At 39.2% G+C, this 26,826-nt stretch overlaps 1 protein-coding gene across 1 annotated transcript in view; it reads left to right on the forward strand.

The window, feature by feature from the left end:
• Nucleotides 1–26,826, forward strand: part of PAK3 (p21 (RAC1) activated kinase 3) — a 124,020-nt gene that overhangs the window by 71,380 nt on the left and 25,814 nt on the right. The window contains exons 16-18 of the mRNA XM_029930362.1: nucleotides 5,834–5,897; nucleotides 24,670–24,718; nucleotides 25,037–25,149. Coding sequence (XP_029786222.1) covers nucleotides 5,834–5,897; nucleotides 24,670–24,718; nucleotides 25,037–25,149 — 226 coding nt within the window. The remainder of the gene's footprint in view (nucleotides 1–5,833; nucleotides 5,898–24,669; nucleotides 24,719–25,036; nucleotides 25,150–26,826) is intronic.

A 26,826-nucleotide genomic window follows, 5' to 3' on the forward strand; every position in this document is an offset into this window, starting at 1 on the left:
CTCTCTCACTCTCTAAAATGAAAAAATAACTTAGATTTGTAAAAAGAAAAATGGCAGTAATAATACTACCAATGTGGTAGGGATTTTGTGAGGACTAAACAAGATAAAGTATGTAAGACATCAAGCACAAGAAATAGTAGTATATAATTCTGATGTTATTTTTGCAGAATGAGAGCAACCAGATTTTGGGACATGAAAAATTGGAGCATGGGGTCTTCTCATAGGACAGAATGTTTGAAACCAGAAATAATCCAAAATGTATGGTCCCTATACAGCTGTCACTGGGGGACCTTGGAATCAGGCCCCTGTTGGCGCTCAGGGAAGGAGTAAAGGAGCCAGTGCTGAGAAGCCTAGGAGAGGAAGAAGGGAGACAGAGTGCTAGAGGAATAGCCCACAGCCCATACCAGAGCAGACACTACCATAAGCATGGGGAAGGGGGGAGAGTAGGCTCAGGGATCCAATGACTATGAGGTGGGCAGTCCAGACCACAGAGCCGCCTAGCTATTCCTCTTCCACGCAGATGCTGATTGTGAGGGCCAGACCATGGAATCATTAATAGCTGAAATAAACAGATCATCTTTCAGTTTTACACAGACAGATAGCCTGGATCTGGCTTCACTGTGGTCTGACTGAATCTGTTGGAAACTAAAGAAACCCCTAAATGTTAGAGAGCATTTCCAAAAGGCACTGTCGGCAAAAATGTGCAACGCAGGGAATTTGTCTTGGGCCTCACAAGTCACCTCCGCTTTTTGTCCCTCCCCTTCTCCAGCACCAGCCGCTCAAGACTCTTCTAATTTCCCCTCAGATAGGACTAATAGTAATTTAGAGAATTATTTTGCTTATTCTCAGGAGCCAAAACCTTCAATATGCTAAAGGGCTAATAATCTTCTCATGGTTGGAATTCAACTTAGCTTAATATGTAGGAAAATACATTGATAGGCTTTTCTGCCTCTGAAACCACATCATGAACCCTATTTTCAAACACTACTATTCAGTGATTTCTTAAATCCTTATACTTTAAAATAAATAGTTTGTGTCTTATTTAAGAAGTTGCTCTGGTAGGAAATTGTTCTGGTACTGCTCTCAGGGTTTTTTTTTCCTTTTTGATTTTGAGTTGTTGACTTTTGTCACTCCCCCCACCCCTCCCCCCACCCCCCGCATTGTGGCACATTAGGTTTTTTCCCCTTTCTTTAGTGTAAGGTGAAAAAGCAAATTACAATGGCTCTGATGAAAGAGGTCACTTTAAAAGCTTGTGTTGTAAACAAGACCTCCTGTGTACTTGCCTGACATCAGTAGATGGCAGCATGCACTCTCCTGTGAACAGTAATAGGTGTGGAGACGCCATTTTATCTAAATAGCAGTTAAATTCAGAAGCAGGAGTTCATCAAAATGGTTGTCTTTTGGTAATCCTCATGAAAGGATTTATTTCCAGTTGGTTTTTTTTTTTTTACTCTGCATACCAAGGAAATGAAGGTTGAGTAATTTACTACCATAAAACCTCATTAACCAAACCCTGCCAATTGAAATTGGTCATAATTCAGAAAGTGGCTTGGGATGAAGCTTATTTGGTTTTGTTCAGTCTATGGAAAAGAGTTTGCTCAGCAACTTAATAATATAACTTTCTTAGAAGACTATAAACTCCTAAAGAAAACAATGGTGTCAAGTGACTTTAAAATTGTTATTTCATTAAAAAGAAAAAAAGAAAACGTCCAGGCCCTTATCCATTAATTGTTGACTTGAATAAGGATAATTAGTTCTCAATGATGTAGAAATCTGTACAACAATTTGAAATGTGAAGTGGCAATTCAGAAATTGTTAAATTGGTGGCATTCTATAGCTATAAATCAAGTAAAATATCTTCTCCAACCCCTGTCTTAAAATATGGGGCGTTTACAAAAGGAAATACCCAATTTTATTTGAGTTTAATTCAATAGACATCTTTTGAGCAACTAATGTATTTCTCATACAACATTATGTAAGGAGGTACTGAGGATACAGAAGTGAATAAGATATGACTCTTGTCCTTAATATACAGTTTATAAGGGAACACCAAATACATAGAGATGGATACATGGTGTATTAAGTATAGAGAAACAGAGTAAGTGCAAAAAGAAAAACTGAAAGAGATAAGGTACAGTAGTAGAGAGAAGGGGAATGATTAACATTATTCAAAAACAAAATCAGGGAAGGCTTCCTAGAAGAGGCACCACCAAAGCTGAATTGAAGCATGAAGAGACGAACTTGAAATTTCAGGACATTCCAGGAGGAGGAAGCATGTATAGAAGGTATGAAGGCATATGTCTGGGAATGCTAACTTATTCAATGTCACTTGAATATAGAATTACTAGGTGGGTGGTAAGATTGCAGTCTTAAGAGAAGAAGCTCAACTGGAAAGCAGGCGCTGATCATGAGTTGCAATTTGTTATGGTCAAAACCTGAGGTTCTAGTGGGGGAGTGGAGAGGAGGAGATGGGAGAATGAAACAAGAATCAGATATGAAGAGCCTTATACTCCATGCCAAGGAGTTTGAGCTTTACGCTGAAGGCAATGAAGGAGTGTCTAGGATCCTTGAATCAGGGAATCACTGATCAAATTTGTACTTAGAGCTTCCTGCCAGAGAGAGGTGTGGAGCCTGGACCAGAGTGTGAAGAGTCTGACAGTGGGAGTACAGCTAGGAAGCTGTTGGAATAGCCCAGACAAAAAAATGATGAGGGCCCAGCCAGAACAGTACTAATGAGGAAGGTCCACATTACATAGGTATCTTTTTATTTGAAAGAGAGAGAGAGAGGGGAGGGACGGAGAAGGGCAGAGAGAGGATCCCAAGCAGGTTCCACACTATTAGCAAGGAGCCTGACACCAGGCTCAATCTCACAAACTGTGAGATTATGACCTAAGCCAAAACCAAGAGTCGGATGCTTAACTGACTGAGCTACACAGGTGCCCCTGAAAAGGTATCTAGGAGGTAAACAGACATAGGATCAAGACTCAGTGGACAACTGCATTTGGGGAGTGGAGGTGATGGATGAGTCAGAGATGACTCCCAGGTTTCTGAGTTGGGCTACTGAGTAGACAGATGGTAGTACCATCAAGTGAGATTAGAAATGCAAGAGAAAAAAATTATAACACCTCACATACTGTATATGTCTTATTTTACTTCACTGAAACATGGACTTCTATTATAAAACACAAACCCCCACCGCCACCACCACCAACACCAACAAACCTTTAACAACTTGATGAGCAGTCCATGACTCAAACATTTATTTTTTTTCAAGGTGTACCATCTACTGGTAGGTCTGAATTTATATGAGATATTGTTTGTAGCACAGAGTTTAGCACTTAAATACATATTTTCTTGTTCTCACTAATTAGTCAACAAATATCTGTCCAGTGGTGGCATTGATCTAGGCACTGAAGTTACAAGGATGAAAAGACAAGGTTCCTGCCCTCAAGAAGAAACATATAAGTCTCATTAGAAGGATCAGATAAGAATTCACCAAATAGGATGACTTTGAAGCAATGTTTAAATAATAAATAGGAATCATGGGTTAGCTAAGAAAGGAAAAGGGGGAGCATCTGCAGAGACCTAAGCCTTGGATAGTGATAACTTTACTAGGATGTTAAATAGTGGGGATAGAGAGTAGTAGAATTCTATGTGGTTAGTCTGGTTAGATATGAGTTTGATGGTGCTGATCAGTAAAGAGCCCTCTGTGTCAAACTAAGAGATTTGAATTTGATTATGTAGCAAGGAGAAACTTTTGAGGAATTATAAGTAAGAGTGAAATCATTCTGAAGTAGGGTGACCATACATCTCAGTTTACCCAGGATAATCTTGGTTTGTGAATTATATGGTCACACTGTTCCCAAGGCATTGCAGAAGATAATTAGAGAAGGTAGCGTTTTGAGTTAGGTAATGGTGAGTGCAATAGTTTGGGCAAGAGATGTTAAGGGACTGAACAATGGCAGTAGCCATGGGTGTGAAGAGGAAGAAATGAATAAGAGTGACAATTAGGAGGTAGAATCTATAGACCTTTTGATTAATTCATGGTGTAAATCTTATCTTACTGGCTCTACACTTCTTTGGAACAGGGGCCATATTAGTGAAATACAGTTCAAAAGTAACGATAATTACATGTTTGCTTAAAAAAAACATACAGGAGAGCCAAAGGCATCCAAATAAATTATTCCCTTCAAGGTAGTCTGCTTGAGAAGCTAAACCCATATTCCCATGATGCTGCTATGACCTGGAATTTTTCTGCACCCATTTGAACACCACTTGAAGAGTTAGTGGTACTTCCTTAAGATTTATTCTGAGTGATGGCAAATATTCATCCTCTGAGTCCTGAATTTGATATTTTGAAATAACAAGACCAATATTTTTCCCAGAGTCAAACATGATAAATTAACGTTTTTCTTGTATGGTTTATAACCTTACTCTACAGCGTTTGGAACAATCTATAGGAACACAAGGTAGATTGGTGGTTGCCTGGGGATAGGTTGGGAAACCAGGGAGGGGGTGAGGAGTGACTGCTAACAGGTACAAGGTTTCTTTTTTGGAGTGACCAAAATGTTCTAAAATTAGATCCTGGTGAAATTTAATAAATATTCACAACTCAAAAATTTTACTAAAAACCATTGAATGGCACACTTAATTTTTTCCTTTAAAAATATTTTACACTGTTTTTGCTTCATCCCACATAATTTTATAGATTGTATTTAATTTTAATTTGGTTCAAACTATTTTTAAATTTCTCTGGAGGTATCTCTCTTCACACATGTCTTACTTAAATACTTGGGACTTTTCAGTCATCTTTCTGTTACTGATTTTTTTTGTTTGTATCCATTATGATTAGAAGAAGTATTTTGTATGATTTCAATCTTTTAAAATTTGCTAAGACTTGTTTTGTTGCCTAACATGTGGTCTATCCTGGAGACTGTTCCATGTACACTTGAGAAGAATGTGTATTCTGCCATTGTTGGGTGGAGTGTTCTGTATATGTATTAGTTCCAATTGATCTATAGTGTTGTACACTATTTCTTTGTTGATCTCCTCTCTGGTTATTCAATCCATTATTGAAAATGAGCTATTAATTAAAGTCTCTGACCATCATTGTGTTGCTCTTGATACCCCTTTCAATGTTGTCAGTGTTTGCTTAGTATATTCAGGAACACTGATGAACTGTACCCTTTAAATGAGTAAGCTTTATGGTATGGAAATCATATTTGAATTAAGTTGTTGCAGAATGTTTGGAGTGCAGGTAGGGTCCTGAGTTTGAGGATGTAGATTTCCCAAAACCATGAGCCTCCTTACTTTATGATTAGACTTTGTTCTTTGTTACCCCATCACCCTTAGCACAGTACTGGGTATATAATAATTCTTCAATAGAGATGTGTCCAGCAGAACTGTATGTGATGTAGTGCTCAATTTTACTCCAGTTCAGAGAAGATAGTTATTCTTTCAAATAGTGCACCCAAGTCCTTAGATGTTTTTATCTCCTGGTCTCGTCTAGTTCCTTTTATGTGAAATTTTTAGAAATGTTGAGTTGTGTCCGGTCCTTTTTGTTCCCCAAACATCGTCAATTTTGAATATAAAAGCAGCATCGGTTATTAGTACTACTTTAATTAATATATTACTGTTTATTACCACATATTACTTTATAGTATATTACTGTACTATTATCCTTGTAAATTATAGAAATTACATGGGAATATTGCTCCAATGTTTTGTCATGGACTCTGCAATTGTAATTTTTAATATTAAATGAAAGGAAATCAAGCAATCAATTCAAATCTCTTTCTCTCTCTCTTCCTCTCTCCCCCCACCCCAAACATAGGAAGCATTGTGAGTGTTGGCGACCCAAAGAAGAAATACACAAGGTTTGAAAAAATAGGTCAAGGGTAAGTGATTGTTATTTGAAATATCAAAAGATAAGCACCAGAGACATACGTCTGCATTCAGTAGCAGCCTAGCTTATATTCACATTGTGGATTCTCAGTATTGGGCTTTCTAGCTGACATACTGACTGTTAATTAACCTAGCAACATAGGAATGTTGGGTCAACAATGGATTATTTAGGGACATTTTAATCCCATATGGTTAGAATATTCAAACTGATATCTCTGGAAAAGTAGTAAGGGTATAGAAACCTCTAACTTGTGTGAAAACCCCCTTCCTCTTTGTCTCCCTTACATCTGTATGGATGCTATGCTTAAGATCCTGTTTCATTGTCAAACTGTTGAGTGCCAGAATGGGGGTAGGGAAAGTCCTTACTGAATAGTCCAGAGGTGGGCAGAGTTGACTGTTCAAGTAAGGAGGAAACAGATTAATAATCCCTAAGTGAGAGGGAGTACATCAGTTTCACCTAGTATGCTTGTTAACAGTAAAGATCTCCAGGCCCTGCTGCCAGAGATTTGATTCAGAAGTGTGGCATGGGGCCCAGGAATCTGAACTTTGGGAAGGTTCCTCAGGTAATCCTGATCATAAGCTAGACAAGGGATGTACAGGGCCAGATCATTCACCAGAGCTAAAGGTAGGAGTCATCAGTTCTATAAACTGACTCTAATTAGGCATGTTTCTCAGATCTCAATGTGAAACTGAGCATGAGGGCCTTAGTAAGCTACAAATGTTTGAAACTAGAAAATATTTTGTTTAAAGACAAATGAAGTGCTCTTAAGAGATGTCCTTAAATAGGGAATGATGCAACATATTTAGATGCATCAACTACTATGCCAGGAGCCCAGACTGCTAATGTGCCTACAAAATTATGCTAGCCCTTCAGCCAGCAGAGTCTCTTTTCTTCACGTACTTTGCTACTTTTCCTTGGACCGTTAGGTTCAGAAAACTATATATTGTACAGAAGCTTGATAAATTTTCATGATATTTACATTTTATTTCTTTTTTTCCCTCCTAGCTCCTGTACTAAAGTTTCTTTTGAAATTACCAACTTATCTCAGGAAATAAGGGAATGCATTCATTAGATATTTTGGCTAGAGGTTAAGAGGGGTACTTGTGGGGAATGTGCCTGATAGGAATTAAAGTAAGAGAACAATAATAGGAAGACGGAAACTCAGGGAAAAATATATGGCCGAGTTTCCTCTTCCATCTAGTGGAAACCATAATGCTGCTGCATTTGAGCTTTCTAGAGGGTAAAATGTATACCTATATGTGCTTTTGGTTCTCTGTCATTTGATATCATTGATATTTTCTCTTTCTCATAAAAAAAAAGTTTTAGAAGCACCTACCTGGCTCAGTTGGCTAAGCATCTGACTTCAACTCAGGTCATGATCTCACAGTTCATGGCTTTGAGCCCCGCGTTGGGCTCTGTGCTGAAAGCTTAGAGCCTGGAGCCTGCTTCAGATTCTGTGTCTCCTGCTCTCTCTGCCTGTCCCCTGCTTGTGCTCTATCTCTTGCTCAAAAATAAACATTAAAAAAAGAGAGATTTGTGGTCTCTAGGGACACCCATCTCCTATCCAGTCAAATAGTATTTCTACCCATTGTTCTAGAACAGTGCTGTCCAAATAGAACTTTCCACAATAATGGAGATGTTCTATATTTGTGCTGTCCTATACAGTAGCATTGTATGGCTGTGGAGCACTTGTAATGTGCCTAGTGCAAATTAGAAACTGTATTTATTTAAATTAATTTCTTTGTTTATTACCCCTTCATTGATCACCAACTGTGTGCCAGGTACTTTTCTAAGTACTAGAGAAAAAGAGCTAGGTACTGATGTGGGCCCTCAAGGAACTTAAAGTCTATAGTTGTAAATGCTTAATAGAGGGTAACATAGGGTGCAAAGAAGACATTAAAACAAGTCAATTCAACTCACCTGAGTGCAGGGCAGGGCTCACTTCTGTAGGATCATGTCCCACCTGGAATTTTCCTTCTTAACTTCTTCTGATGGACTGATTGTTTTACTTAAGTACGGAAGCCGTACTTTCTCCAGTCCCTTTACAAACTTTTTTTTATTTATAGTTTATTGTCAAGTTGGTTTCCATATAACACCCAGTGCTCTTCCCCACAAGTGCCCTCCCTCCTCCTCCATGACCATCACTCCCCTTCCCCTTGCCCCTCCCTCTTCAGCCCTCAGTTTGTTTTCAGTATTCGAGTCTCTCATGATTTGCCTCCCTCCTTCTCCCTAACTCTTTCCCCCCCTTTCCCCTTACCATGGTTCTCTATTAGGTTTCTCCTGTTATACCTATGAGTGACAACATATGGTATCTGTCCTCTGCCTGACTTATTTCACTTAGCATGACTCCCTCAAGGTCCATCCACCTTCTACAAATGGCCAAATTTCATTCTTCCTCATTGCCATGTAGTACTCTATTGAATATATATATGCCACATCTTCTTGATCCATTCATCAGTTGACATTTAGGCTCTTTCCATTATTTGGCTATTGTAGAAAGTGCCACTATGAACATTGGGGTACATGTGCTCCTATGCATCAGCATTTCTGTATCTCTTGGGTAAATCCCTAGCAGTGCTATTGCTGGGTCATAAGGGAGTTTTACTGATAGTTTTTTGAGGAACCTCCACACTATTTTCCAGAGTGGCTGCACCAGTTTACATTCTCACCAACAGTGTAGGAGGGTGTCCGTTTCTCCACATCCTCATCAGCATCTATAGTCTCTTGATTTATTCATTGTAGCCACTCTGACTGGCGTGAGGTGGTATCTCAGTGTGGTTTTGATTTATATTTCCCTGATACTGAGTGACGCTGAGCATCATTTCATGTGTCTGTTGGCCATCTGGATGTCCTCTTTGGAGAAGTGTCTATTCATGTCTTCTGCCCATCTCTTCACTGGATTATTCATTTTTTTGGGTGTGGAGTTTGGTGAGTTCCTTGTATATTTTGGATACTAGCTTTACAAACTTAAATCGCTTTCTTAATGCCCAAAAGGTAAACATCACAAGGCCAGTTAAAACAACACAGTATAAGGGGGCTTAGAAAGCAAAAGTTGCCTTTTATTTTTTTAATTTCTTTAATATTTATTTATTTTTGAGAGAGAGAGTGTGAGCGAGGGAGGGTCAGAGAGAGGGAGACACAGAATCCGAAGCAGGCCCCAGGCTCAGAGCTGTCAGCACATAGCCCAATGTGGGGCTGGAACCCACCAGTTGTGAGATCATGATCTGAGCCGAAGTTGGTCGCTTAACCGGCTAAGCGCGTAGGTGCCCCAAAAGTTGCCTTTTAGATCTTATTATAATCTGGTTGGGGTTTTGGTAGAGCTAACAATAGAAAAGGATACACAACCCACAGAGATATCCGATCTTTGCTGTCCAGTATGATAAGCATGTGGCTATGGAGCATTTGCAATGTGGTTAGTCCAAACAGATATACTGCAAGTACAAAATATGTGAGCATTTCAAAAATTTAGGAAGAAAAAAGGATGCCAAATATCTCAGTAATAAATTATAGTTTGGTGGTATGTTGAAATGGTAGTTTATTTGCCTGGTGTTAAATACTGTATTCTTAAAATTAACTTTATCTTTGAACCTTTTTAGAATATAGCTCCCCTCAGATTTAAAATACGGCTCACATTATATTTCTAATGGGCAGCTCTGCTCTAGGTATAGGTGTCAATAGTATCTATTTATTTATTCAAAAAGCAGACGGGGGTTAGTTGTCTTTTGGGGAAGTGGAAGATGTGATAATTCTGTTTTGCTTGCTCTTACCCACTAAAACCCAACTGAGCCCCCCCCCCGAAAAATAGCTTGAATTTAAAAAAGAAAAAGTCGGAGATGGTTTCGAATAACTCCCAGATACCAGGTAATGAAGCAAGACTGATTTCGCCCAGAACAAATATTAGGCTGCCAAGCAACTTTGCATAAACCAAAGAGATTTCCCCTCCTAGTTATTTATGCTGCTGACCTCTGAAGGTGCAAAAGGAAAGTTCTGTATTTCTGCCTAACTTTGTAAATCTTCTGTAATCCAAATTGAAAAGTCAAAGCAGAAATCCCACTTGCCACTGTGGAAAGGTCTGTTTTAAATTCCCAGCCAGTCCATCATTTTAAAGAATGTTGAATCCAGTAGATCTTTCACTCATATGCCCAATTAAACTTTTAACTAAGTCCTTAGAAGGTAGGGGGTCTATTTTATTCCTGCTTTTGCTTCCTTGGGTGTCTAGCATAGTGGAATTGTACTTAGTGGCCCCCCTCAAAAAAAACCCCAAAAATAAAGGAAACAATTTTGTACAATTTCAATAAACAGCAAGAGTTTACTTGGCCAAGGTCAAAGACGTACAGAGCTTCTCCTGTCTGCCTCTCCCATCTCTCTGGATGTTTTTGCCTCAATAAATATTTGTGAAACAAACAAGAAAATGTTTGTCTTTTTAGCTCTCCTTTTCCTCTGTCCTCTGTCCCTTCGTGTGTACATACATGTTCATCTTGCTCTTTCTGTCCACTGTCTCTACCTCTCTGTCTTTGTCTCCATGTATCTCTACATCTTTGTTCTTGTAATAACTTGATCTGATTTTTTGTCCTTTGGGGACTTGTGTGTGCTGCACATCTGCCTTTTTCATTCATGTTGGCTTCATCTTCCACTGCCCATTTTCCAAATCCAACAGTCATAATATAAAATCAAGATTCATTTCTAAATGGCTTTTAAGATAGAAGTAACTGAAATCTGTTTATTTACTGTGATTTTAGCTTGTATTTAATTTACTAATTTTGGGTTTTCGATTTTAGTAGATTTGTGTTCTCCGTTCTTAATTTTTCAAGTGAATGAACAAAATATTGATTTATTTCTTTCTAGACCAAAAAAAGAAAACCACTTAAATTAATTTTCCTTTTACTTAAATTGCTCTCAGTGGATTTTTTCCTATGAATTATTGGCCTAAATTAGACAAATTTGTCTCTGCTCTCAATATATAGGGTTTTTATTTTCTTTTCATTAAGTCGTTTTTTTAATTGTTTTCCTTTACCTATTATGACAGTGAAATTCAAAGCTGTGTCAGGAATCATTTGGTACTAGGAATAATCAGCCACAGGATTCCATTTTCAGCTTCAGGGAACACAGCAGCTTACACTTAGGAGCTGGATTTAAGAAGAACCTCTCCATTAATCACCCTCATCTACTCGGAAAACTAAATTTTTCCAATATGGACTTCTGCCATCCCAGCTTTCAGTCCTGGGGCCAGAGAATTGGCCTCCATCTTCCATAAATCAAGTACAGAATTGCATGTCTAATCATTTGAGTCCATAGCTGTGAGTCGAAGAATAAAAGTGACATTATTTTACCAGGTTTCTGTGAAAAGTGTTCTATCATCGGCCACCAACTCTGGATGTTTTGAACAGATGTATGTAAAGTTTAGAAAAAGAAAAGGAAGGAAAGACTAGACGCCTGGCATCTTCCGAATTATCATTAACAACATGATTTTGTCAGAAACCTATCTGGTGAAGACTTCGGAGTCTCACTCTGTGGGATCATTAATTAAAAGAATGCTTAATAACAGGGGTGGAACGAGACGAGAAAATCAAATATTTATTTTTAGTCCACAGCTATCACTGGTGAGCCTGTGTAATTCTTGAAGAAGCAGTAGCTGTGTCACTACAGAAGGCTGAATTTAGTAACACCAGCAACTGTGCTCACAGATTTCTCATTAGTGTATTTGAATTCATTTTTAAGGCTTTTCCTAAGCATGAGTGTACTGAGAAACAGACCCCCTTTCTCTCTCGGTTTCATGTTTGGTCTCTCTTCACCATAGTAGACGCGTTTTTAAGGATGTAACTCAGAGATGGTTTGGATCCCATTTAACAAATGACTTTTCTAATTCAGTGAACTTCTTCCAAGTGCCTACCACATAGAATACACAGAACATAACATGGTAGTTAAGAACCAGGTTCTGAGAGTCACAATGACCTCTATGTCCACTGTCTTTGTGAACATCCAACAGGGCGAAAAGGAGAGTTAGATCAAGGAATAAGCATGTACTCCCTCACCTCCCTCCCAAACGTGTGTACTTTTCCCCCATAATTTTATGCACATACTTTTCTTTACTGCCCTCTCCACCACAGATCTCTCTCTCTCTGGCTGCCTTGACCCTAACTGATCTTTTCTGTCTTCAGGCCTGAATCTTACAGCATACGTCTGCACCAGCATGTATGCATCACTTATATCTCAGCTTGCCTAGCCACATAAAATTGCTTGAAACTGAGAAAACCATGGAAGAATGCAGGGATAATTTTTGGAAACATTGAAGAAAAACAAAGAGCCCAGATTCTGAGCTCAGAAGTCTGTAGGCCAATTAATTAATTTCCTAAAGGATCAGTTTTGTCGTTCATAGTAAGCAGAAGACACTAACCTCATAAGGTCATTAGCAGTGAATAAGGGAAGGCACTTAAAATTTTTTAAATGTTTTTTTTGAGAGAGAGACAGAGAGAGACAGAGACAGAGACAGAGCTTGAGCAGAGATGGGGCAGAGAGAGAGAGAGAGAGAGAGAATTCAAAGTAGGCTCCAGGCTATAAGCTGTCCACATAGAGCCCGACACAGGGCTCAGACTCATAAACCAGGAGATTGTGACCTGAGCTGAAGTTGTGTGCTTAACCGACCGAGCCACCCAGGCATTGCGGGAAGGTGTTTAAAGTGCTTAGCACAATGCATGGCACATGGGGAAGTGCTCAGTAAATGCTAGGTATTATTAGAGGTGAAAGATGCACCCACAACTACTATTCTGTAGAGCAGAATATGGCGAGCCATGGTGACATGTGGATTGAGATGAGGGACAAATCCTTTCTAGGCAGAGAGAGGGAATGAGGAAGGATTCTTAGAGAAGGGTGCGTTGGAATAGCGACTTGAGAAGGTATAGGATTTAACAAGTGGGGATTATGGGCAGTTCAGTTGGGGAAGGAAACCAAATGAATACTGGCTTCAGACTGTGGTATCTCTAGGGCCTGCAATGGTATCTGGCATAAAGGAAATCCTTAACTACTATTTGGTGACTGCATATCAAAAAGACCAGAAGAGGCAAATCAGCAGTACCAGTCTCATGGACAGTCAAACGTCCAGTATGGCCAGGGAGTTAACAGGAAATCATACTAAAAAGACCTGTCGGGACTGTGTTATCAAAGTGAGACATACAAGATGCACTGTAATTGTTATTTGTTTGGATAATTTTTTTTAAGTAGGTTATACTTGGACATGGTGCAACCCTCTGAAGATTCACAGGAGTAGGCAGTGAAAAGTCAATGTCCCTCCAACCCTTGTGCCTTTGCCTCCCTGTTATCTTATATAAAGGAAACCTCCAGAAAGAAAAACTCTCCTGCATTCTCTACACACACACACACACACACACACACACACACACACACACTCATACACCATATCTGCTTGAATAAAAGTCACACAATGACAATTTTTTTTAATTTTTATTTATTATTCAGAGAGAGAGAGAAAAAGGATGTGAGCAGGGAAGGGGCAGAGACGGGTGGGAGAGGAGAGAGGATCTGAAGTGGACTCTGTGCTGAAGGCAGAGAGGGGGCTTAAACTCATGAATTGTGCCAAAGTTACACACTTTACGGACTAAGCCACCCAGATGTCCACAATGACATATTTTTTAAAACAGGTTTTTTACTTATCTATGTAAAGTGTTAGATACACAAATGGTGAATGTCTATTTATGATATTTAACTTGCTAATCACTCTTATTTATATATTGAAAACCACACATTATATGGGGCACCTGGGTGGCCCCGTGAATTAAGTGTCTGACTCAATCTCAGATCAGGTCTTGATCTCAGGATCATAAGTTTGAGTGCTGCCTTGAGATCCATTCTGGGTGTAAAGGCTACTTGAAAAACCAAACAAAAAACCCCGCACACATTATATAAACATAGGGAGAGATTTTTGTACTCTCACATTTCCTGAGGAATATAATTCAAAATCTTTCTGTGCATCTTTAACATCATTGTTTTTGTAATCACTAGAACCCTGCTTTAAATCACCCAGCAGCTAGCTAAGTAAATTATTTGAATCTCCTCTAACATCTTTAGATATAATATTTTTGAATCTACATGCTATTCTCTTTCTGAATATTTTGTTTCTCGTTGCAGTTACCCATCCATATAACATTTACATGATTATTTCTGAATCTGTTTTGCAGGTGTATATTTAGATCTTTACAACATAACTCTCTATGATGTCACTTTTTATCTTATTTTTTAAGTTTATTTAGTTAGAGAGAGTGAGCTGGGGAGGGAGCAAGCAGAGAGAGAAAAACAGAGAATCCCAAGCAGGCTCCACACTGCCAGTGCAGAGCCCAATATGGGGCTCAAACTCAAGAATTGTGAGATCATGACCAGAGCTGAAATCTAGAATTTTCAAACTTGCACAAGAGTAGAGAGAATTCTACAGAAACTCCCATATTTTATCAGCCCAAGTAAACAGTTACCAATATTTTAATATAATCACAATGCCATAATAACACCAACAAAATACAGCAATCGCTTAATATCATTTAAAAGTCAGTCTATTATCAGAGTTCCCCAGTTGCCTCAAAAATGCAGTTTTTATAGCTGATTCATTCAAATCAGCATCCAAAGAAGATCCACATATGGCATTGGTTATGTCTCTTAAATCTCTGTGCTCTAAAACAATTCCCCTTCTTTTTCCATTCCCACTGACGTATTGAAGAAGTTGTCATTGTCTTGTAGAATGTACCACTTTCTCGATTTGTCTGTTAGTTTCATTTCATGCCCTTAAATTTGCTCATCTATTCCCTGTATTTCCTATCAGTGAAAGAGAGTCCTCAAAGCTTGATAAGATTCAAGTTCATCCTTTGGCAAGATTTCTTCATAGGTCGGTTCTATGTATTTCATATTGTATCAGAAGGCACACAGTGTCTGATCATCCCATTTTTTAGTGATGAATAGATCTGAAGAGTCCGTTGCAGGGGCACTTAGGTGGCTACTTGGTTGCGCATCCAACTCTTGTTTTTAGCTCAGGTCATGTCAGAGTCAGGGGATCAAGCTGCTCATCGGGCTCCATGCTGAGTGTGGAGACTGCTTGAGATTTTCTCTCTCTCCATTCCTCTCTCCACTCACACATGGTCTCCATCTCAATTAAATAAATAAAAACAAATTAAAACAAAAAACCAAATAAATAAACAAATAAGAAGAGTCAGTGGGCACTGCCTTTCCCCTCTAATGTAAAGTTCTTCATTAGCCTTTCATCTAATGGTTTCATCTATTGATGACTGTACTGCTCAAATCAATTATTAAATTAAGGATTACAAAATTGTGATTTTATTTTTATTTTTAATTTTTTTAATGTTTATTTATTTTTGAGAGGGAGACAGAGACAGAGTGCAAGTGGGAGAGGAGCAGAGAGAGAGAGAGATACAGAATCTGAAGCAGGCTCCAGGCCTGGATCTGTTAGCCAGAGCCTGATGCGTAGTTCAAATTCACAGACCGCAAGATCATGACCTGAGCTGAAGTCAGATGCTTAACCAACTGAGTCACCCAGGCACCCCTGATTTTTTTAAGTTTACTTACTTTGAAAGAGACAGAGACAGTGCAAGTGGGGGACGGGCAGAGAGAAAGAGAGCCAGCACAGAGCCCAATGCAGCTCAAACCCACAAAACCGTGAGATCATGACCTGAGCCAAAACCAAGAGTTGGACATTTAACCAATTGAGCCACCCAGGTGTACCAAAATCATGATTTTCTAAAACTATCATACCTTCTACACTATATTAATTACAATGCTTTTGTTCAAAAGAACTTTACCTCATCAGCTGTGGGTTTTTGGTTAATCTGAAATATAGTTCATAGAGTCAAATCAAGTTAAATGCTTAAGTTTTAAGTGCCAATTTCAGTGTAAGGAGTTGGTACCCAGATTACTTCCAAAAGGGTCCTATGAGGAGTGTTTTGATTTTAAGTGGAAGAAGGAAGCATTCTCTTTTATTAAAAAAAATTTTATAACCTCACAGGCCTTTATATATTCAATCCATTTCAATCAGTTGTATTCATTGTTGTATTTGATGTTCAAACTGTCCTATTGTTAGCTAGTGGGTGCCCTTTTCACTGCATTAATTTTGAAAGTGACCTTTAAAAAAGCTTGTTTATGATATCCAACACTTGCAGTTGTTATCATACCTTCAGAAATAATTTATTTACATCCTTTCTTTCCAATTCTGACAGATAGTATCTATGAGCATCCACACTGGCATTGATTGAGAATATTTCAACCTAAAATGTCTTTCCTAAATAGTACTTTATGGATAAAAACAAACAAATATGGTGAATTACCATATTACAAAAGAGATTTTATAAGGATTTAATACAAGGCAATTTCCCTTTTTCTTGAGGAAAACATTGGGCAGGGGGAATACCTTACCTTGTATTTGGGCACATAGGGTACATTTCTGTGTGTATTTGTGTGTGTGTGTGTGTGTGTGTGTGTGTGTTGTAGGTATATATTTTTTTAATTTTTTAATTTTTTTTTTGAGAGATAGAGAGACATAGAGCCTGAGCAAGGGAGGGCAGAGAGAGAGGAAGACACAGAGTCTGAAACCGGCTCCAGGTTCTGAGCTGTCAGCGCAGAGCCCAATATGGGGCTTGAACCCAGAGGTGTGAGAACATGAGCTGTGAGATCATGACCTGAGCTGAAGTTGGACGCTTAACTGACTGAGCCATCCAGGCGCTCCCAGAAAGGATACTTTTAATGTCCAAATTGCCCCTCCCGCCATAGAAGTTGTTCCATGTGACATGCTAACAACATATGAGAGCACCTGTTGGCCCATACCCTCACCACCATAGCCACGTTAATTTATTTGAGGTTCTAGGATTATAATAAAAACTCATACAAACACTGACTTCCAAAGGGGAGAATGTTTAAGGGACTTTAGGGGTGCCTGGGTGGCTCAGTCGGTTAGGTGTCCGACTTTGGCTCAGGTCATGATCTTGTGGTTCATGAGTTTGAGCCTGCATTGGGCTCTGTGCTGACAGCTCAGAGCCTGGAGCCTGCTTCATATTCTGCATCTCCCTCTCTCTCTGCCCCTCCGCCACTCATGCTCTGTCTCTCTTTCCCTCTCTCTCTCTCCCTCTCTCTCTCTCAAAAATAAATAAGCATTAAATTAAAAACAGGGGGCTTTAACAAGAAAGTATATGACAAAGAAAAGGCTATTCTGAAGGATCCATAGTCCATGACTGTATTATGCCAAAGTACCTTGATTGTATGTTGCATCTCTTTATAGATTAGACCAACCCTGAAGCTAAATTTGTCAGAAAGTGACAATGGGAGCATTTCTTGCAACCGGTTTCTTCCTGTGCATAAAGATACCACCTTTGGCCAGAGGAATTTTGTCTAACATCTGGATCTTTGCCAATCATATAATTATACAGAATGATAATATGATCAAGCCATTAGTAATTACTGCTAAACCTTTTTTCTTGTTGTTTTATAAGACTTTAGTCCCTGTTCCACTAAATTCATTTTAATTTTAAGGCTTGAAGAAGTAAATATATCATGTTAAGCATTTCTCAGACTGAACTTTGCTACTCAGTGAGGAGCCCTCTTCTTCCTCTGACATAAAGTTCCTGTATTGAAGATGAATAGTTTTGAAACTTGTTTCTTAGAGGATTTGATGAATAACAGCTTGTTTAGAGAACCTGACAAAGCAGTGCAGAGCATAGAACTCAGGGATAAGTGCTGAGAATAAAACCTCTGACTTGTTTTGCTTTGTTCAAGAAACTATGGCAAGAGCAGAAGTGGTGTCTAGTGTGCTTACCCAAGTGATTATTTGGTTAGGGCGACCCAAAGCAGAAAAGTATTTGCTTCCTCATAGGATCTGTTTTGGGCCATAGAAGGTAGCGCACAGCTAGGAGGCACTAAATAGATGTAGTCTGAGTTTTATAATAGCCTTTGTGATGAAGGAGATTGGGGAATACATTAGCATTTGTGAAGAACAATGTTTATGCAGCAATGGAAGATACTCTTTGTTCAACTTATTGCTCTTAAATGCACTGTGTTGTGTGCTGTCCCTTGTTTAAAAAAAAAAAAGGATGATGCCAATTAATCAACCACCATTAGCAGGGCTTTCACTTTGCTTTTTTCCAGCCATAGTAATGAGCTTGTATGAAGCCGCCTGTCCCCTTTTCCTGTCTAGGCCGTCTTGAAACCAATGGCGTGCACTGTGTGAAAACAGCTGTTTAACCTTCATGTTGGTCTTTTCAGGGATTAAGCCCTGTAACTGTGGCCTCATTATCACTAGACTATAATTCACTGAGCTCCCTGGCCTCACACCCATAAGGTATTACAGCTCTATTTTAAATTAGATGACCACGGATACTCTGTGGACAGTCAAGCCCTAGGGAAGGAATAGAAACTTCCCTGTTTTGATCTATAATCCTAGTAAGTGAGGACTGTACCACCTGGTCCCTGCTCCATTCTGGGTACTTAGAAAGGTACTTTGACAAATGATCTATACATAACTTTATATTTTTTTGATTTACTGATACATTTTTAAGAGGTAAATTATACAAAAGGAAACACTGGAAAGCCCTCTGAAACAGTGGTTGCATGAGTGGTAACACTGTTTATCACCATTCCTGAACACAACAGGGCATATGCTTCAACCAAATGAGTAGATGTATGTAGTATGTACCATATGATATCTAGGTATTCTTATGACAGGTGCATGAGTATAGCAAGATAGTAGTACATGTAGTAACTGTGTCTTGAATGCTCAGCAGAACATAAAGTCCAGCCGTAAGAAATAGCCCACTCTTGGCCATGTGAGCAATCTTAATGGAGTCTGAAAACAGAAGAACCGTCTCCTATTGTTATGCCAAAGGAATCAACCAAACCATATCCAGGGGCAAAAAAAGTGGCTTACAAAGGGGGCATATGGACTAAGTTAAGTAAGAAATTAGAGGCAAGAGAAATATTTTAGGTAGGAACTTTCATATAGTAGATACAAGGCCAGACTTTAGGAAGTACCACGCCTGCACTTGGCATTGATGTAAAAAAGCTTAAGATCTATAACAGAACATAAAAAGATAGTTAAGAGCATGGGCTGTGGAATCAAACTAATGCATTTGTGAGTTCAGCTGCTGAGAAACTGTAACCTTGGGCAGGTGTTACTTACCATTCCCCAGTTCCAGGTTTCTCATTTGTAAAATTGTTTAGGGTAAGCAGTAAGTGAGATCACCCATTTACAGAGAGCAAGCAGAGAGTAAGGCTCAATAAACAAGATGGCCTTTTCAGGCAGCAGAAGGAGGAGTAGATGGAAAAAAACAAACATCCTTGGGGCACCTGGATGGCTCAGTCAGTTAAGCATTCGACTTCAGCTCAGGTCAGGATCTGGCAATTCACAGGTTGAGTCCCACATCAAGCTCTGTGCTGACAGCTCGGAGCCTGGAGCCTGCCTTGGATTTTGTGTCTCCCTCTATCTCTCTCTGCCCCTACCCTGCTCATGCTCTATTTTTCTTTCAAAAATAAATAAACATTAAAAAAATTTAAATTATTAAATTGGATTAAAATCCCTGTGACCTCATTAGCACCAGATTTATGCTTATAAAACCTTAAGTGTGAATATTGCCCTATCCTTCTGGCTTCCTCTCTCTTATTTCCATGAGGCTCTCTTTGGATCTCACTGAGCTCTCCAGTCATCTTGCCCTCTTCCTTTTCTCTTAGTCCATGAGCTTCCTTCTAGCCTCACTTGCCTTTCTTTCCCTCCTCTGATCCATTTCCATACTGAAATCAGAGTGATTTATCTGAATTATAAGTCTTACCATGTTGCTGCCCTGGCAACTACTCATGATCATGGCTTGACATTGGCTCTTAGCAGGAAACATCAAAAACTGAGGAAGATTGCTGATAATTAAATGGACTTGTCTTGAAAGGAAAAGGAAAAAACAGTGAATTGTTTGTTTCTTCCTAGACCCTTTAGGCAAGATGCCAGTGTTTCCATTTGAGTATTAAGTGCTTGGCCAAGTCAAGAAGAAGTTGTTGATGAAGCATCTAATGTGATGCCAAGAACCCAGCAGTACTCATCTCACTGTAATGGATGATGAGGCCCAACAGTTGAGCAATCTGTTGGTTTAATATTCTTGAACCATTGTGTAGGTTAGCTGAAATATCTCTTGCTCAAAAGTGAGAGGCTTTCGTTACTTACTAGCTGTTTCATCTTGAGGCACATTCATCCTACTCTCTTGACTTCAGATTTCCCATCTTTAATGAGGTTAAACTGGATGATTTCTCTTTTCCCTTGGGTCCTGATAAAGTATGATTTCTTTATACTATCTAAGTGACTGAGGTTTGGAATAAACAAAATCCCCATCATAAACAAATGTTCTCCCCACAGCAATCTGGCTTTGATATAATTGGAATGGAGAGATAATAGAGATCTATGTAATTAACTGACATAAAAATTAAATTTACAATGTTGACCATTTCGACATACCACCCCAAAATACTAGAGAATTAGGAGTTTCAACTTCATATTTGTTAGTTTGATTCCTGGCATGCTTATGTCCTATCGTGCTGCATGAAATTGACTTTTTTTTTCTTAAAGTGATGGATTGATTTTATAAAGATAGGCTTTGAGATACTTTGACATAGCCCAGGCTGTTACAGGGCCCATTTTGGGGGCAAATCAGTGTGACATGTTGTTGGTTCAAAGATCATTTCCTTAGGAATATACACTACTGTCCCTCACTCTTATAAGGAGTGTGCTTCCCAGCTTCACCACCAAGGATCCTTTCAGTTATTTTTTTAATGAACTCCAGGATATGAAAATTAAAACTATTAAACCATAGTTATTAAATAATAGCTTATTTCTCAGACTTTGTTAAGCAAACAATGTATATCTGCTGCTTAGAGCTTTTGATCAGTGAGCTATGCAAGGTAATCAGAAGTTAGCCTTCTAGCTAAAAAAGAAATATATATGATATTTTAATTAGTTCCACCTCAGGTAAATGTAAAATTCCTGTTAGGAATTTGGAAATCACATATCTTAGAAACTCCAAGATACTTAAATGAGATTTATAATATATAATATAATATAATATAATATAATATAATACAATATAATATAAGGGTACCTGGGTGGCTCAGTCAGTTAAGTGTCTGACTTTGGCTCAGGTCATGATCGCACTCATGGTTCATAAGTTTGAGCCCCACATCGGGCTTTGTGCTGACAGCTCAGAGCCTGGAGCCTGCTTTGAATTCTATGTCTCTCTCTCTCTCTGCCCTTCCTCCTCTTGCTCTCTATTTCTTTCCTGCTCTCAAAAATAAACAAATATTAAAAAATTTAAAAATAGATAATATAATTCCTAGTAATAATAATGACTATTATTATTATATTAATGGTTATTTTACTAATAATAGTTTTTATTATTAGACTGATTGTTCCCTAGTATATTCATTAAGTTCCCAAACTATAGACTGTGGATGCTGATGATGATGATTGTCCTTGCTAATATGTATTGGCAATGTGTATAAAGAACTGGCTTTCACCACTGAATACATGCAATCCTCCTTTATTCCTGAGCTATGGGGAAGTTAAATTACTTACCCAGGGTTACACAACTAGGAACTGGTGAGATTTGAACCCAGGAAGGTTTGAGTAGATGGGGATGAGTATTACTATTGATAACCTATCAGTGGGCAAGGATAGCACATGGATCAAATGAATAAGAGGAGAACAGACATTCACATTTATACCAGTTGAATCTTCAATGTTGGAGTATGGGCAGGCATCAGAGCTGTCGTGCAGAGAAGTATTTGTAGTGCAAAGATTAAGTCAGAGACAGGGCACTAAATTTTACTCTAATTGTACCTGAGTTTGCATTGAGGATTCTGTGAAGGCCAGAAGTTGGGCCAACCAATAACTTATTGGTCAGAGCAGTGAGTTCCACATGTGTAATATGTTTGGTGGGAGGTTGGGGAGAGGGGTGGAAGAGAATATCACCATTTTAAGGCTGGAAACAAGAGTTGAGAAAGTAGAAAATGGCTCCCCCTGGACAACTGCATGTATGTTCTAAGGTGGGAGAAAGGAGAATGAGGAGAAAAGCTAATTTTTTAGTTAATAACTGATGTTCTAGAGTTTCAGGGCCTTTAAACCTCTGTGGATTAGGGTTTGTGGCAATTCTATACCAAAGAATGCTACAAAACCCAGGATATTGGGATTCCACTGTTAGGACTCTAGCAATTTAAGACAATGAAATGCTGAGGGAGGTTGGGGGGGCCCAAAACCCAAGGATCTGAAAGGTAAATCTCTGGAAATGTTAAACACTAATCTCCTTTGCACTCCAAGTCAATCACAAGTTTAGCCTCTAAGACAGTGGAAATGGGATTGGGGGCAGGGGACAGGGTGGTGAATAAGGGGGAGGCCACTAGAGCAAGAATTTTGGGCCTCTTTCCCTAGCAGCTTTAGCTGAAGCACCTCCTATTTTATATTGAGGAATTTTAAATATGTTTTTGTTCAATAAAGGTATTCCAAATGGAAAGAAAAAGGCAAAAACACTAAGGAAAAAAAAGGACATGAAATCTCTATAAAGGGTTCAAATAGGTCCCCTTTGGCCATCTTTTTTTAAGTTTGTTTATTTTTGACAGCGAGAGAAAGAGAGAGAGAGAGAGAGAGAGAGAGAGAGAGAGAGAGAGAGAGAGAGAGAAGGGGAGGGGGAGGGGCAGAAGGAGAGGGAGAGGGAGAGAGAGAGAATCCCAAGCAGGCATGCTGTTAGCACAGAGCTAGACATGGGGCTCAATCTGACAACTGTGAGATCGTGACTGTGAGATCATGACCTGAGCCAAAATCAAGAGTCTGCTGCCCAACCTATTGAGTCACCCAGGTGCCCCACTACTTTTGTCCTTTTGGAAAAGAGGGACAAACACCAGCAAGAATGTTTTGGCTCAGAGATCGGAAAGGGCCAGCTAACACATAGTAAATTTTTTACTGTAAAGCCAATACCACCAGCAGCAACAACAAATGATAACAATAGCAGTTACCATGTTGAGCACCATCTCTTATCTGGGAACAAAGCTGAATGCTTACATAGATTGTGCTTCTCAATTTTCTATGAGTCTATGAGGGAGATGCTATTATTATCTCATTTTGCAGATACTGTCACTTTTTTGGCATCTGAAGGAAATATGCACGTAAAGACATTTTTTTTAATTTTTTTTGAGAGACAGAGAGAGATAGCGTGAGCAGAGGAGGGTCAGAGAGAGAGGGAGACACAGAATATGAAGCAGGCTCCAGGCTCTGTGCTGACAGTTCGAACCCACCAACCACGATTTCATGACCTGAGCCAAAGCGGGACACTCAACTGACTGAGCCACCCAGGCACCCCAATGTTTTTTTATTTTGAGGGAGGGAGAGAGAGAGAGAGAGAGAGAGAGCATGTGTGAGCAGGGGAGGGGCAGAAAGAGAGGGAGAGAGGCAATCCCAAGCAGGCTCAGCACTGTCAGTGCAGAGACAGATGTGGGGCTCCATCTCATGAACCATGAAAATCATGCTATGAGCTGAAATCAGGAGTCAGATGCTTAACCGCCTGAGCCACCCAGGTGCCCCAAGTAAGGGCATTTTTTAATCTTATTCTGCAAACAGATTTATGTAGTTGCTCAGGGCGCATGCAGTTGAAATACACACCAAATCAAGGTAATCTATTCTTTTGAGCCCAGGTGAATCTGAATTCAGAAGGACCAATCATAAACTGGCCCCTGAAATCAGAAATGTCTAATAGCTTATTCCACAAGAGAAGTGTTTTATGTTGATTGATGGAGGAGATTTCTCCACAGAAAGGAAAAGGTTTTGTTGCAATTGCATGTTTGTTTGAAAAGACTTATATTGATTGGTTCATTCAGCAAATACTTAATGAGCACCAACTGCGTGCTCTGAACCCAGAGTCTCAAATAATCAAAACCAAGAGGTTGATTTAACATCAGCCTCAAACCTGAGGAATTTCTGAAACTTGCAAGTTCTGCTTCAGGTGACACCTAATGAGTAAGGGCAATTTTTTAGTCAAGTTCCAATAGATATTTAAATACCTATACAAAATGAAGAGAGCAGTAGAATTTGTAGATTGTATATCATGAGATTAAAGAACCTTGGGAGTTAGGGTGCTTGGCTGGCTCAGTCTGTAGAGCATGCAACTCTTGACTCAGGGTTGTGAGTTCAAGCCCCACGTTGCGTGTAGAAATTACTTTGAAATAAATTTTATGGGGCTCCTGGGTGGCTCAGTCAGTTAAGCATCCAACTCTGGATTTCAGCTTAAGTCATGATCTCACAATTCATGAGTTTGAGCCTCAAGTCAGGCTCTATGCTGATAGCATGGAGCCTGCTTGGCATTCTCTCTCACCTTTTCTCTCTGCTCCTCCCCCACTCATTCTCTCTCTGTCTCTCTCTCTCTCTGTCTCTCTCTCTCTCCCTCCCTCCCTCCCCCCAAACCCCCAAAAACCTTTAAAAAGAAATAAAAATAATAAAACAAAATTTTAAAAATTCAAAAAAAAAAGAACTGTAGAAATAAAGCGGCCATTGCCATTTTACAGGTCAGAGAGTCAGACATACTTGGACTCTAAGCTATTTAACTTAGGGTGTTCGTTTGTTATTTCATCTTTGAATCTTGAGTTTGCTAATTTCCCTCTCCTAAAAATAATTACATTTTATTTCAAACAAAATCTATGGATAAAACCTGGATTGCTTATTCATTTAATAACCTTCACCTTCACAGGGCATCAGGTACTGTTTATACAGCGCTAGACATTGCAACAGGACAAGAGGTGAGTGCTAACACTCAATCCTGATTTTTTATTGTCCTTTAATTCATATCGATCACATTTCTTCTTTGATAGCATATGCCTGACCCAATGGGCAGCCCTGGGTTGACATGGGAATCTGTTTCATAGATGTCCAAACTTGTCTGAAGTGGATGGTTTACTGATCATTGACCAGAGAAAAGGGAGTATGGGTTTGTGGCACTGAGAAAGAGCTTTGTAAGATAAAGAATTTGTATGCCTTACTCTGTGTGCCAAATACATACATAGATATGTGTGTGTGTAATGACTGTAACTCATTTGTGCATTTTAATCATCATTCAGGTGGCCATAAAGCAGATGAACCTTCAACAGCAGCCCAAAAAGGAATTAATTATTAATGAAATTCTTGTCATGAGGGAAAATAAGAACCCCAATATTGTTAATTATTTAGATAGGTAAGTGGTTTGCCTCATTATGTACTTGTTTTTTTGACAAATTATTTTATTTAGCATCTGTTCATTTAGCGTCCTTTCTACAAATACTATTCAAATGCTAGAAAATCTCTCGAATGCCACAAAATGGTAGAGTATCACATCTATCCCTAAATTTGCACCCACTTCTCTTTTTCCACCCATCAAACATTTGAAGACACATTTTATGGTCTTGCTTCTAAGCATGAGCAGTTTGTGTCATTTCCTTTTGAGCATCGTGACTCCGTGTTGGCAGGAACTCGACTACTGTGTATAGGGGAGAGCTGCGGTGTTTTAAACATTTCATCAACTGTTTGGAGCCAGTGCAGTCTCTGGGTGTCTAAGTGAAGAGGACTGGCTGTAATGGCCCCACTTTAATGGGCACTTTGTGATTAACTGACAGTGAGGTCTAGGGAATTGAGACTTTAATCTCAAACCTTTTTCCTAGACCAGGTAATTAATGTCTCTTTCATCAGTGGTATTAGCAGTTGGTTATAAATAGGCATTTAAAGACAGCGCTAACTCTTCACTTGTGGTTAACTTCTGCCTCATTCAATTTCAGTAAGTGTTTGTTTAGCACCACTGTGCTGTGTACTCTGGGGGGATATAAAGGAAGTAAGACTAGGTCTGCAACCTCAATGAGCTTAAAATCTTGCTTTATGTGTTTTGTGCCAGGTGGACCAGTGGTAGACAAAGATGGGGAAAGGGGGATTTAAGAAAAGGAGAGAAATTTATCAGTAGAAACCTGTGTTTCATAAAGGTCCAGTTAGAGACTATCTGTAGCAGAGGGACTTTACTCTGCTTTTTCTAATTTTGGCAAAATTGCATTTGTAAAAAATAAGGATTTCTAGGATGTTTTCTGTTACTGATCGGATAGAACCTATGAATTTTCATGTTCAATAGGCTCCCCAGATGAATCTTATGGGCACTGCAGTTTGAGCATCACTGGATAGAAAGGCTTGCTTCATATTGACGTCAAACTTTGGGCAGGATGGGATCATTGGGGTCACTCCATTCACCAAAATTTCTCTCTTGCTGAGTGGAGGCGGAGAGGGGAAGAGAGACCCGGTCATCCTGCTAATGTGCCTTCAGATGCTTCCAGATGTTTTGAATTTGACCAAATTGTAGGGGTCTGGTGATCTTCCTCCTCATGTTTGATCATCTGGGTATGCTCCTCAATAAGTACTTAAAGAAAATGGGCATGTTGCCCCTGACTTCTACTGTAGGATTGAGACCTCAGCATGGTAAATCCATTGGGAACAGGAGACACTTTGATTCCGAAACTGCTTGAAAACAGTTCCGTAATTAATCCAGTAGCATCAAAAGCAATGCTGAGATCTGAATGAATATCTTCTAAATCTGTATACCATGGGCCAGTTCAGTCCAAGAAGTCAACATTATGGCTTGAGGTATATTCAGTGAATATACTGATAGGCAAAGTGGCTATTCACTGATCCTGTTTATTGAAAGTAGCTTTTATACTGGAATGGCTGACAGTAGTCAGTCACCAGAGGCTTCCTTTGCTCTTTTCCTTCCTCCATGGTACACAGTTGTATCTGATGATCCTTTGACTTTCATGCATATTCTCCTCTAATGCTAAGGAAGTATCTCATCACTGTCATGGATATTTTCCTTTTGTTATATAATATGGCAAAATGCAGA

Source organism: Suricata suricatta, chromosome X, assembly GCF_006229205.1.
Source record: "Suricata suricatta isolate VVHF042 chromosome X, meerkat_22Aug2017_6uvM2_HiC, whole genome shotgun sequence".
Classification (NCBI taxonomy): Eukaryota; Metazoa; Chordata; class Mammalia; order Carnivora; family Herpestidae; genus Suricata; species Suricata suricatta.